This window comes from Plutella xylostella, chromosome 10 (genome assembly GCF_932276165.1).
Source record: "Plutella xylostella chromosome 10, ilPluXylo3.1, whole genome shotgun sequence".
Lineage (NCBI taxonomy): Eukaryota > Metazoa > Arthropoda > Insecta > Lepidoptera > Plutellidae > Plutella > Plutella xylostella.
Window position 1 is genome coordinate 4,759,490 of NC_063990.1, and position 12,852 is coordinate 4,772,341.

At 41.0% G+C, this 12,852-nt stretch overlaps 1 protein-coding gene across 1 annotated transcript in view; it reads left to right on the forward strand.

Moving 5' to 3' along the window:
* The window catches only part of LOC105385399 (BMP-binding endothelial regulator protein), a 35,968-nt gene extending 23,166 nt beyond the window's left edge, over window positions 1-12,802 (forward strand). Inside the window, exons 4-8 of the mRNA XM_038118075.2 lie at window positions 3,845-4,115; window positions 8,149-8,358; window positions 9,419-9,660; window positions 9,781-10,929; window positions 11,143-12,802. Coding sequence (XP_037974003.2) covers window positions 3,845-4,115; window positions 8,149-8,358; window positions 9,419-9,660; window positions 9,781-10,866 — 1,809 coding nt within the window. The 3' untranslated portion in view covers window positions 10,867-10,929; window positions 11,143-12,802. The remainder of the gene's footprint in view (window positions 1-3,844; window positions 4,116-8,148; window positions 8,359-9,418; window positions 9,661-9,780; window positions 10,930-11,142) is intronic.
* Window positions 12,803-12,852: the final 50 nt, after the last annotated feature.

Below are 12,852 nucleotides of genomic sequence, written 5' to 3' on the forward strand. Positions count from 1 at the left end.
CCGAGCAGTCTGACTTGAGACTCCATTATGTAAATTGAGAGATAAACATTTTCAAATAAATGTCGTCGTCTTTTATAAATACGGCAACACTCGCACTCTTTACGACCCTCCTATTTAAGGCTGCATGTTATATATTAAAGTGTTTAAAGCACGAAGTACCATTTACTATGTAACATTTTATTTCTCTCAGTTTAATGGATTATCTTTGCCTTCCTTGTTTTTTAATGGGTATGTAATATCTGTGATATTACAAGTTTTCCAAGTAGGTACCTAAATAATATAGAGTTATTAATAGTTTTATAATCGTATGAAAAATTCAGTAGTGGTTGATATTGAAGGTGGCGGGTTGCGCAAGCGCGGAAGTGATCTGATCCGACGCTATCTGCCCAACGGGAAGTGCCCAATTATTCATGTAACAAATATACCTATATTATAATGAAATAACAAAACATGTGCAACACTTGGTAATGATTTTCAGTAGCCAAGCTTGTTCGTGGACATTGAAAATGGAATGACCAAAAGAACGAAGTTAGTTTATAATTTGTGAATGTTTATTATTATAACAGTTTTATTAAAATCACAGTTAATCAAATTTAACTTAGTTGAAAAGGTATGTTTTTTTATATGCACTTAATTATATATTTTTTACATAATAAGCTTATATACTTATTTCCTACTGCCGACTAAGTAATAAAATCTCATTACCAAACTATAACTAGTTCGTATGCGGGTCACGATATACGCGAATTCTTCACTGAACATAAGCCTAGAATCTAAAGTGCCTTCTTATGTAACATGCTACCTACCTCATAGGCCACACCGCACTATGTACGAACCTGTTATGTGCCTAACTAAGAAGAAACAATGACTATGAGTCTCCCAACAAAGGCTGTGTAATATTTATGTCATCGACTACAACTACGTCAACAACAATAAACAATTAACATTTAGTTACGAGGAAGCCTTATCTTCCACTATTTACTACTCGGTTAAAAACTTGAATACACGTACGTTAAGGAAAATTATTGCTCGTAGGAACAGTGACAACTCGTCCGGAGCAGTTTATATTGTTTTGTCATTTTAATTACTCATAAATTGCGACGTTTGTCAATTATTATGACTTTATTATTAATTTTATCTCTTTGCAGTTACTTTGTTTAAATATTGTCCTTGATTTCAATACAATTCTTGAGAATTACAAGTTCTACTTACATACATACATTTTGATGCGGACAAAGTATCTAGCTACAACATTGAATGAAAATTTGGCTAGTCATTTATAAAACTAAGCTTTTACTGATACTTATTTTCTTTAATACGTTTACTTATTTACTAAACTTATCACTTATCATCACAAATTTTTCCTCTTTATTTATTAGTATGGTCCATATAAGCTAAAAAAAATCTTCCATCCGAAAATGTTTCATATATAGTTTCAGAGTACTCAATAAAAAATATTACAGTAACCTCATTACAAGATAGTAAGTGTTCCATCGTGACCAAAATCTCCTGTTTTATTTGTAGTAAAACAAGTAATGGTGCGTCGACAGACTTACAGTTCGTTTAGTCCGAAGTGTTAGGTAAATATTTCTGTATACGCGATAGTTCAAAGAGCTGCTTCTTAAAACGTGCCTCGTATACTAGAAAATAATAAACATTTTTTAAGCGGATAACCTTGTATATTATAATAATTCAATGCACATATAGGTATTACTATGTAAGAGGTATATCCTTGGCGTCAAATAACTGTAAGAATTAAAAGTATAAAATACACTCACGAACAAAGAAAACGTTCCAGCAAGAAAAGCACCAAATGACTCTTATACAAAACTAACTTTATCAAGCCTTCTGAAATATTTTAGTACATTTAACGGTGCATCATAATATTACCAACTAAAAACGTAAATAAAAACAAAACAAAAAAAAAGCGTTTGATAGTAGGTACACGTAAACAGAAATTAATAATTATTGTGTAAATATGAAAATACTTCTAAGCTGCAAAGAATCAATAAAATAATAATATCTGACAGCACTTTATAAACCTATACGTTTACAGCGATGATACAATGATGAATGCGTTTTCATTTCTAAATCGTATTTGTTCATATAGTTTATACTGAAAGCTTTCCACAATTTTCGGTGCAAATCGCTCTTAGTGCCAATGGGTGCCTATCTGTCGGAAAAACCTGCAAATCACTCTCTGGTTGTTTGTCCTCCAAATCATGGTCAACGATTGGTATACCTACCTACATATAAGGACACAGCATACCAGCATAGCATACGCATTTGGTATAGATGCTGGGTGCTAAAATTTTCGATACTTGTTTCCTATGGTCAATATTAGCGTTAAATATTGATTCTGTCTGGCTCTAAAAATACAATCTGTGGCCGTTTAAAATTGCTGAACTTAAACATGCGATTAAATCAGTGTCGTTTCGTCCAATTAATATTATTTTTACCTATTTATTTGCACTGAAATTACATTCCCGATAACCTTTGCCGCTGTTTACATTAGCGTTCACAAGTGTTAAACTATAATTCCATTCACAGATGGCAAATTAAACTGATAACTCTACTATAAAATCCCGAGGAGTTTTTCTATTGACACGTGCGCGCGCGCATACAAATGCGTTGAAACAAAACAAAGAGCCGTTAAGAAACGTATTAAAATAATGGTTCCTGATCTTATTATGGTTCATTGCATCGTTTCATATTTGCCGAAGGCATTCATCACAATAATTAATGAGAGAATTATCATTACGGGCGTGGATCAGCTTAGTGTAATGGATGAAGCTTCTTGAATTCTGATTCTGAATGCACTTGTCTAGTTACGCATTGTTCTTTGTTGTACTACTATTATTTTTATTGAGAAGATCGGGATATAGGAACCCATTATTCAATTGAGTCACATTTTTATTTCACTTATTCATGAATGAATCAACACAGCATGTCTGCATTAAATGCTGGATTACTCACTGTGACAGTTATGGCGGCAAAAATATAGAGATTTTATGAGAGCACTTTAGCAAAGTTTACACGTACAATAGTCTGCTGACTCAAACGTTAGTCAGACAGAACTTCACAGAACCTAATTTTATTTAAAGAAAACTTTTTATTCATTCATTGAGTCATCTAGACATACTCCTATTCATATCAACTGAAACAGTAAAAATTTAACCTAAAGTTCGGTGCGTGTCTTTTATCAATAGTGTCTACAATTGGTTATCTCGGTCGCGATGCGGTGCTAATGAAATGATAAATCCGACGTGGTTGACGTTATTCAACCACTCGCAGGCTACCAGCAGTCTGTCCGCGCCGACGACTACTGCCTACAAATGTTCATAATTAATACTCGGATTACTTGGAGACGCAAGCCACGCCGCTCCCCCACAATATACATTAATTGCACACAGATTATGCGCACCCCAACATCTGTTGCATACTGAGTGCAGACAATCAATTGAACGGCTAAGATTTATTTTTAAATGCAACAGGAAAGACAAGTGCGTTCAAGATTTTCGCACGGTTTATTTTTATGTGTATGTACTATATATTATCACCATGCTTAAGTAGGTATAATGTTCGATTATGTTCCAATTCACAATTTAAAGTTATCTGTTTAAATTATTGCTATTTGACTTTACTAAACTCAGCATGCTAGTATTAGGACTATGTATAAAATTTAAGTACATTATTATTATTATTTATACCTATGAATAAAAAAACTTCGAATCTTGGGCAGTCGAAACAATTGAATAAGGCATTTTACTATTTTAACCTTATACCATGTTACAAATTCCCCCGCCACTACAGTATCTCATTCATTTCTCCTCTGCATCCCCAGAACGGGTTCGTGGGCTGCCGGCCGCTGTACGCGTGCGGTCCTGTCGAGAACTGCGCCGTGCTGCTGCCGCGCGAGGGCTGCTGCGCGCGCTGCAAGCCCTGCTGGTACAACGGCACGCTGCACGCCTCGCACACCGACTGGCACGACGACCAGGGCCGCCTGTTCCGCTGCGAAGCGGGGATTATCACCATCTCGAGGCCCGAGTGCTACGCGCCGTGCCAGCGCCCGAAGCACCAGCGGCATCTGCATTATAATTGTCCTGTTTGCGATCGTGAGTATTCATGCTTTTATAGAGCAAATTTTACGGATATAATTTTTTTAGCGGAGAGGAGAGGACTTGTCTTATTTTTCTTCGCTAGATCCATTTCCACCTCTTTCGTCTCCTCTCCTCTCCGTTTTGGTGGAAACCGGGCCTAATGCTGCTACACTCTCATCTGATTCAGTTATAGTGATTATTATTGATTCAAGTTGAATGAACAGTCACAGTGCCTTTGTTTTATCATTGTTCGTAGTAGACTAGAAGCTCAAGGCTGATCTCGTAGCAAATAAGTGCTTGATGGGCGCATAAAAGAAAGCGTGGGTGTGCAGTTATTCCCATTTGACGGTTGGCATTCCCATTGTTAGGAGATTATGTGCGGCGCGGCGCGGGCGAGTCTCGCGCGGCCACCGGCGACGCGCTCTCTGGGCTCCACAAAAACAAACACGACCGCCGCGGGAACCCCAATAAAACCAAAACCACAAGCAATTTACCTTCGCTTCCAAAGCCTAACAAGTTTATTAATTCCATATCAAATAATAGTAATTTACAAGATGACGATGAAATCGTTTTTGAAATCAGCCGACACATTCCGAGTCCGAGTAATCTTTTTGATGTATCCCAAATTGATTGTAAGACGATGGGAAATTTGGGGGTTTGATAGAGGAATTTCACGTTGTAATGTCTCATTTGTAACATAATGTATCAATTGTGTAATAAAATAGTGGTCCGAAAGAAACAGACGAAGGGTCGAAGCGGCGTGCGTGTCGCGGCGCCCACGCGCGGCATTGACGGTGGCTCCAACATCATCACGCATTGTTCCATCGGGACTTAATGAGTTGCGCAGTGGCTTATGGCTGGAAACAATAGACATACACCATTAATAGCTAGCAATAACCCATTACAAACCTGTACTTATTCACACAATTTAATTACTGTTTAGTATTAAATAATGAAGCGAGAGAAATAAACACCGTTGGCTGATACTTTTGAAAAGCTTAAAAGAGTCATAAAATGTTTATGCTTTGTCAGGAGCCCCTGATGATGGTGGCGCCAAAAGTCATAAAAATTCTTCGATGAATCGCACAGAGATAGCAAAAAACGTATACGATTTCGTAGCCTTGATTACTTCTTTACACAGCTCAGCAAATAAAATTTATTGCCGCAAAACAAGAATCGAAAATTGCTTTTTATATTGTTTAGTAATGAATGAATGCGGGGAGAGATTATGAAATTGCGTGGAGACCACCCGGCGGCCGCGGGCGCGGGCGTCGCCGAGCCAGGGTCCTGCTGCTCACTGCCCAAAGATCATTCCTACCTCATTATAACTTCACAAGGGTTCATTAAAATTATATATTTGTGAACGGTCCCAGTCTCCCACGGCGTTGCGTCTCTATTATTGACCATAAATCAAAAAGTTAACAACCTACTTAAAAGGTTGAAGCGGAGGGTTTTTGTGCGGCTCGGTCAAAGCGCCGGCGCGGCTGCGGCAGAGGTAACCCCCGTGTTTGTTTGTTTTATGATCCCAACTGTGCATTATGTTTCTTTTTTCATTCGTTCTGCTTATTATTTCTTCACGAATTACATTCTTGTCTTATCAACTTAAAGTATTCTTTTATTTTTTGTCTGTCTCTCGTTGGGTGAGGCTTAAGTGGAAACATGAACTAAACACACAAATGGATTGTTGGAGATTTATAAGGACGATGATAGTAGGATATTATGCATGTTTAAATCCGTCTTTCTGGGCGGTGTTTTTTGAGATTTACACATGTAGTTACCTACCTCGGCTTTATATGTGAGAGGGATTTTAATTGTTTTATTATTTGGGCACGGGTATATATATAGTTAACCACTAAGCTAAGACAATCAGGATTCACAAGGTGTTCGGGGTGGCATCCACTACAACATGAGAAATTGAAATAATTAAGTTGGTGATGAATGTGGCACGCGGTATGAATGGTAATACATAGGTACTACATTATAGTAAGTAGAAGCTTTTGTAAATGGTTTCACGTCTCTTAATAATTTCCAAATAATACTATGCAATGAAATAATATGTTAGGTATTTTAACAATGTGGTGTCATATGATTTGTTTCATAATCGTTTGTTTAATATTAAAGTTAATGTTATATTGATTATAATGATGCTGAAAGATGCTTTCTTACTGAAAAGTGAAACATGTCCATATAACATGCATATAGCAAAGAAGTTTAGCTACGCTTGCATTTTTTTATCTTATTACTGTACAGTGTACAGTTGTACACAATACATTTCACTTAAGAAGCCCAAGTAGAGACAATCAACGGTAATTTGTGACACAAAATATATTCATGGATGTGGACTCTTCCGTGTGTTGTCGTTGCCCCATCGCCGCTCCGCGCTGAATAGATTATTGTTTGCCTACAAAAGGACAGCCTACTTTGTGTAGTCACAGCGACTCTTCACTGCCTTCATAATTCATTGTCGTCGAAGCTGACGGCAGATGACGTCGCGCATACAATTAGAGCCGCTAGCGGCCACTCCAGGTTACTCTAGCTTTCCAAAAAGGATAGTCATGTAATCGGCGCGTTAAATGCAACGAGTTATTAGTCAGCACCATAACACCAAGTTTTTCGTAAGCTAAAGTGACCCTCCAGGACCGTTTAACACAAAGAGCCAGTGACAGGCGGCGCGCGCGCAGGCTGGTCTGTCCTCAAACACATCTTGAGATTTTATCACTTGCCGACTGATGGATAAGTGATGTTTTGCTTTTAATTCTCCTAAGCGGTACTTTTATGATCGTCGTTTGATCTAATAGGTAGTTTTTAGAACGGTTTAATTGGTGTCTAATAAAATTACAGCTTCATTGAGACCACAAGTTCGTCTTCCACTCGACATAATAAAAAAGTTCGTTGATTTAGCGTAGTGAAGACAAAATAAACGATGAGAACATTTAAACCCAAAAATGAATGTAAAGTTGAGAAGAGCGTTATCGGTTCATCTCAGTTGAATACGTGACGAGATCTCCCGTGGTGCGGGAGTGTAAGTTCAACCGGGTCCCGAACTGGAGGAATATTAAAATTCAATTAGGGTATTGTGCGCGCGCGCATCCAGGGCTGTTGGTCGCCGACGGTCGCAGGTGGTCGCAGGTGGTCGCGCGCGGTCGCAGGTGGTCGCGCGGTGTGCGGCCGCTGCTCCGTCATTAGCCCCTGATTGATTCATCGACCATCCGCACTAATTTATGGGGTTTGCGCTTTGTCGCACCGCCCTCGCCGCCCGCCTCGCATTCCCAGAAAACGCCTCAACAATGGACTGCGCTTTTTGTCTTATATCTCCTTTTTGAAAAGCTAAGCGTTCAGAAAGAAAGCTCCTGTTGTTAATTTATCGGAGACATTTAGCCGGAAAGCTCATTAAGGGGATTAACAACTTGAAGTATCGTGAGATAGTTCTTCATTATCTGCAATTACCTACCAAAAAGGTGCCCACTTTAATTTGAAGTCCCTTTTGTATGGACTCATAATTTCCTCGGTTATCCCAAAACTGCTTTTTGTGTGTTATGGTGATATACACTCACGGGCAATGAAAAGGTTCCACTGAGAAAAGCACCAAATTACTTCTAAACGTAAAAAGGCTAGCTTAATGACGCCTTCTGCAACGTTTTAGTACATTTACCATAGCATCAGGATATTACCAACTAAAAACGATAATATTTAGTTCAAATTTTAAATTAAATGTTTAAAAAAATTAGGGTTGTTTGGTGTCGGCATTTTGTGAGTGGAACTTTTTCATTGCCCGTCAGTGTAGTTTGCTCTAGATACGTTGAGGTTCTATTCACTGATCCTTGTAATGGGATGCAATAAAGGTGCCTCCGCGTAGTCACTGCTGGGCATTCAAATCAATTAGATTTATTTTCATTGTGTGCTTCTAGAGATATGTCAACCCCTGTGCTTCCTATTCTAGAATCTGATGCTAGGTTATCTCTAGGCTCCTGCCAAATGTGTGACCGGCCCACATATAAATTTCCTGACCTATCAGTGCCATAACCAAAAACCGTCTGTCCATTTCCAGAGTGCGTAATAAACGGGCAGCGCGTCTGGGAGGGGCGCGACGTGCGCATCCCCGAGGAGCCGTGCCTGTCCTGCCGCTGCGTGGCGGGCGCGCTGTCGTGCAGCAAGCGAGCCTGCCCCGTGCTGCCGTGTGCGCGCGCGCAGCAGTACACGCCGCCCGGCGAGTGCTGCCCAAGGTGCCTGCATCCGACCGCTGATAAGATCCTGCCTGGTAAGTTTTTTTTTAGTTAAGGGGTGAGCTCGATAGCTCGGCCTAGTTATGAAGCGTCCGTAGTCAAGCTGGCCTCAGTGATCGGTTACGATCACTGTGATGGGTCGTGATAAAGGGGTGGGCGTAGGTTTCTTAGAGAGGTTTATTAATCCGACGGCTGATAAGATTCTGCCTTGTACGTTTTTGTTTAGTACTGGTTTGCGTGACCGTAGGCATGTTAAGAAGGGTTCATTAAGTATGAACACTAGTCTTGGTAATCTTTTAACATAAGTACCTGACCTAACGCGATAGTGCAAATTATAGGGAGAGTTTTTAAGTCTTTCACATTTAATGACTGATATTTGTTTAGGGATGAAGTATTTAAGAGGTCCTCGCTAATTATTTAGTTATGTTATGACTGCGCCACTTGATCTACGCTGTTCCTTAGGCTCTTTACCTGAACAGTATTTATAATCGGACTAAAATATAAACATACATTTAATGTAGTTAACAACTATCGTATTAGGTTTTATCTAGTTCTACTCCACACATAAATGTGGCAAAATAATAACTATCAGACAGCGCGGCGTCGCAGTCCACATAATTTGAAACTGTTCAGACAATCGCTTCCGCAGTAGTAGCGATAACAGATATTACTGGAGGAAGTGGGAGTTCCGGAAGTCTATTAACTCTTGCGTATAATAATAATATAAGGCACGTTTATAACTATATATATCTAAAAGGCTATTAACAATATCTGTATGTATCATGCTAAGTTGCACGAGGTAATTTTAACAGAAAAAGCAGAAAGTGGCCGATAATAGATATCTCGTAAGTTACCCTTTAAAGTTCCTTCGTGAGTTTTTTTATTCATCTATATTAAGGTAACAGCCACATGAAAAACCTTACCTACTTTGAGGCAGTGTAGGGAAAACATGTTGTGTATTTTCTTACGACGTTTTTTCCACCGCCAGAACGTTACCCACCACCTATAGCATAGCCATATTAAATTTATTTGTACAAAAAAATAAAAAAAAATAATAGAACACACTTAGCTAACCAACCGCCTTCTCATTTCCAGGCTACACAGACAAACCGTGCATCATCGGCACGCACTTCCGCTCGCATCTTGAGCGGTTCGAGGTGGACGCGTGCACGGACTGCACGTGCGTGAACGGCACGGCCGTGTGTGCGCGCGCCACGTGCCCCGTGCTGACCTGCGGCGCGCGCGCGCTGCCCCCCGCGCCCGGGAAGTGCTGCCCGGAGTGCCCCGTGATTGATCATGCGAAGAGGGCATGTGTTGTTGCGGGGAAGACTTATCAGGTAGATATTGGGGGATGTGTGTGGGGTGGGAGCGTCATGCACCTGCAATTAGTTTGAATTTGTCTCGGTATTTTGTAAAGTATAGGTACATTTTAATGATCATTATGGTTTCTATTGCAGGATGGAGAAGCATGGCAACTGGACGCTTGCAAGTCGTGCGAGTGCCACGGAGGGGAGCCGCAGTGCGCGATGGAGCGGTGTCCCACGCTCACGTGCCCGACCGACCAAACACTTCGAAAAGTACCCGGGCAGTGCTGCTCGAAGTGCGTGGACAAGGACGGCATCTGCACGGTGTTTGGCGACCCGCACTACAAGACGTTCGACGGCAAGTTCTACAGCTTCCAGGGCTCCTGCAAGTACCAGCTGGTGTCCGACTGCGCCAACAACACCTTCTCCATCCGAATCTCCAACGACGCGCGCAACACCAGCCACTCGTCCTGGACGCGCACGGCCACGCTGCGCATCGGGCCCTCCAAGATCAACCTCGGCAAGAAGATGCGGGTCAAGGTGAACGGCCAGCGCGTCGCCCTGCCGCACCGCATGCCCGACGTGGCGCACATCTCGCGCAGCAACGGCTCCGTGCTGCTCGCGGCCGACATCGGCATACAGATACTGTGGGACGGGGACGGCTTCCTCGAGGTGACAGTGTCCAGCAGCTACAAGAACAAACTGTGCGGTTTATGTGGTAATTTCAACTCGGTGGCCAGAGACGATATGACGACTCGTGACGGGAAGCAAGTGGGTGATCCGTGGAAGTTCGGCGCGTCGTGGCGCGTGGGCGGGCGGCGCGCGTGCACGCGGCGGCAGGAGCGGCCGGGCGCCACGCGCTGCCGCCGCGCCAAGCAGAAGCGCGCGCGCCGCCTGTGCCGCGAGTTCGAGCGGAACGAGGTGTTCTCGGCGTGCGGGCTGAAGGTGAACCCGGCCAACTACCGGGACGCGTGCGTGCGCGACGCGTGCGGCTGCGGCGGCGCGCGCTGCCACTGCGCCGCGTACCGCGCCTACACGCGCGAGTGCGAGCGCGCGGGCGCGGCGCCGGGCGCGGGCTGGGCGCGCGCCGTGTGGTGCGAGGGCCCGCCGCCGCCGCGCCAGGGCCGCGCCCGCCCGCGCCCGCGCCCCGACGAGCGGCTGCTGGCGGCGGGCAACTTGCCGCTGGTGCCCAAGCCGAGCAACAGCCGCTCCCGCCCGCCACCGCCCATACGATTTTGATTTTTCAAAACGAGTCGTGTGGAGTCACTTTTACTAGTCAAACTGCCATTTCAGTGACGTGAGGTAAGAAAAACTATTTTTTTTATAACTGTAAAGCCTACGAAATTTTGCTACGAAAAAAAAATTGCTACGAACGTGCTACACAACCTCGTAGCAAAATTTGTATCATTTTATTTCTTAACTTTCTCGTTTTATCTTTAAAAAAGCGCTGGTTTGCTTTGTAATATTGTAGTACGAGTATTTCTTCTTTAGTAAATGTTATGTTCTTTTTTTCAGAGTGCGTAATGAGGATGCAACAAGACTAGAACTGCAGGCAAGTCGTTTTGTATGACGCAACTAGATTTACAAGGAATGAAGATCTATCTACGTAAACAGTATTCATAAAATCTACTTATATGTAATTAGTATAATGTACAACCTTCTAGCCCGTATGCACTGTGCTCGATAAAAGCGAACAGGCATTTGTTTATAACCATCGCGGGAGACTGCTCACTAACGCCTCGCAAACGACAGTCAGCTCTGTAAGTACCTTACAGGGCCCAATCGATCGCTTTGTCAGTTCGGGATTAACACTCACAAAACGATCGCTTGGATTAAATATAAATAAATTAAGTCTTTTACATTCCGACATATTGCATCACAGATGGTATTTTTACGAAAGTAACCTTAAACCTCTCTACATTATATGGTTGCGGGCCGTAGCTTAAGAAAAGGCAGTGTTATACTTATAGTTATGTTATATACGCTAGTGTTGATCGTTTCATATAAATTGTGATAAATAACTTTGAATATAGCTTCAGGCAAGGGAAGGATGTTCGGTAAATCATAGTTCAAATTGAGATCTCATCTGTAGTTTATGAAAACTTAGATAATTCTAGCTATCCGAAGCCAAGAAGCTAATAGGTTTGCCTGGATTATGTAAATATCTATATGAACGCATCTGTTGTTTTACGAATTGAGTTATACATGGACATTCGTATTGTGGGTTGATTTTTTAAAGTCCGAAAAACTAGATGAAATGACATTTTAATATCCAATGTATAGCAAATGAAGTGTCTATAATAATACGAAACAACTAGGGACATCCCACACTTTTAATTTAGTCGTTTTAAAGACGTTACCAATGAATTTCGACTTCCAATTTGATTACTTAAGTTCTTTAGCATATAGATAAGACTAGGAGTATTGTTGAGTAATAATATTCCTACATAAAGATTATTGTATTATTTTTAATTGAATGAAACGGTATTCTGTAATGTTTGAGATTTCCGCTTGTTGAGTAGCGCATGATTTGACAAAGACCATAAAATGTATGTTTGAAAGTAGCTACTTACTGTGTTTATTTATAAATATAAATATGCTAGTAAATGTATTGTAAGTATTTTTGCTTTAACTATGTTATAGATTATGCAACTGGCACGCACGGTATTCATAAGAATATTTGGTCTGTGATTGTCAAGTGTTTTTGCATCTTTAGTGAAAGTTGCTGCAACGACTACGAATGTAGGTATCTCTTTTTATTTTTATATCTAGTTTATTTTTATATTACTTTGTATTATTGTAGGTGGAGTCTACGTTTTATGTAGGCTGTTAAGTTATTGGAGAGCATGATTTAATTTTACACTTAAATTATCGTTTGAGTTTAGCAACGATGATGTAAATGATTCTGTTCGAGATAATAGTTATTATTGCCATATTTTATGATAAATTCTAATTTCAATTCAATGCCATATTAAATTACTTACCTATTTATTTATCAGTAAATGAATTATTGAAATTGTAAACTTGGAGATTGTTATTTACTAGGAGTGTTCAAAGATAATAATGTACGCTTCGGCCGGAGCTGTTTGTGTATCCGCCAGGACGCTTTATTGTGAATATGCGAATTTTATTCAAGGAACAAAGAGTTATTAATACATAATATTGAAATCCTAAATGTTTATTTTTATTAAGTGACCATACCTACCCTACTACCTACTTAGTAAT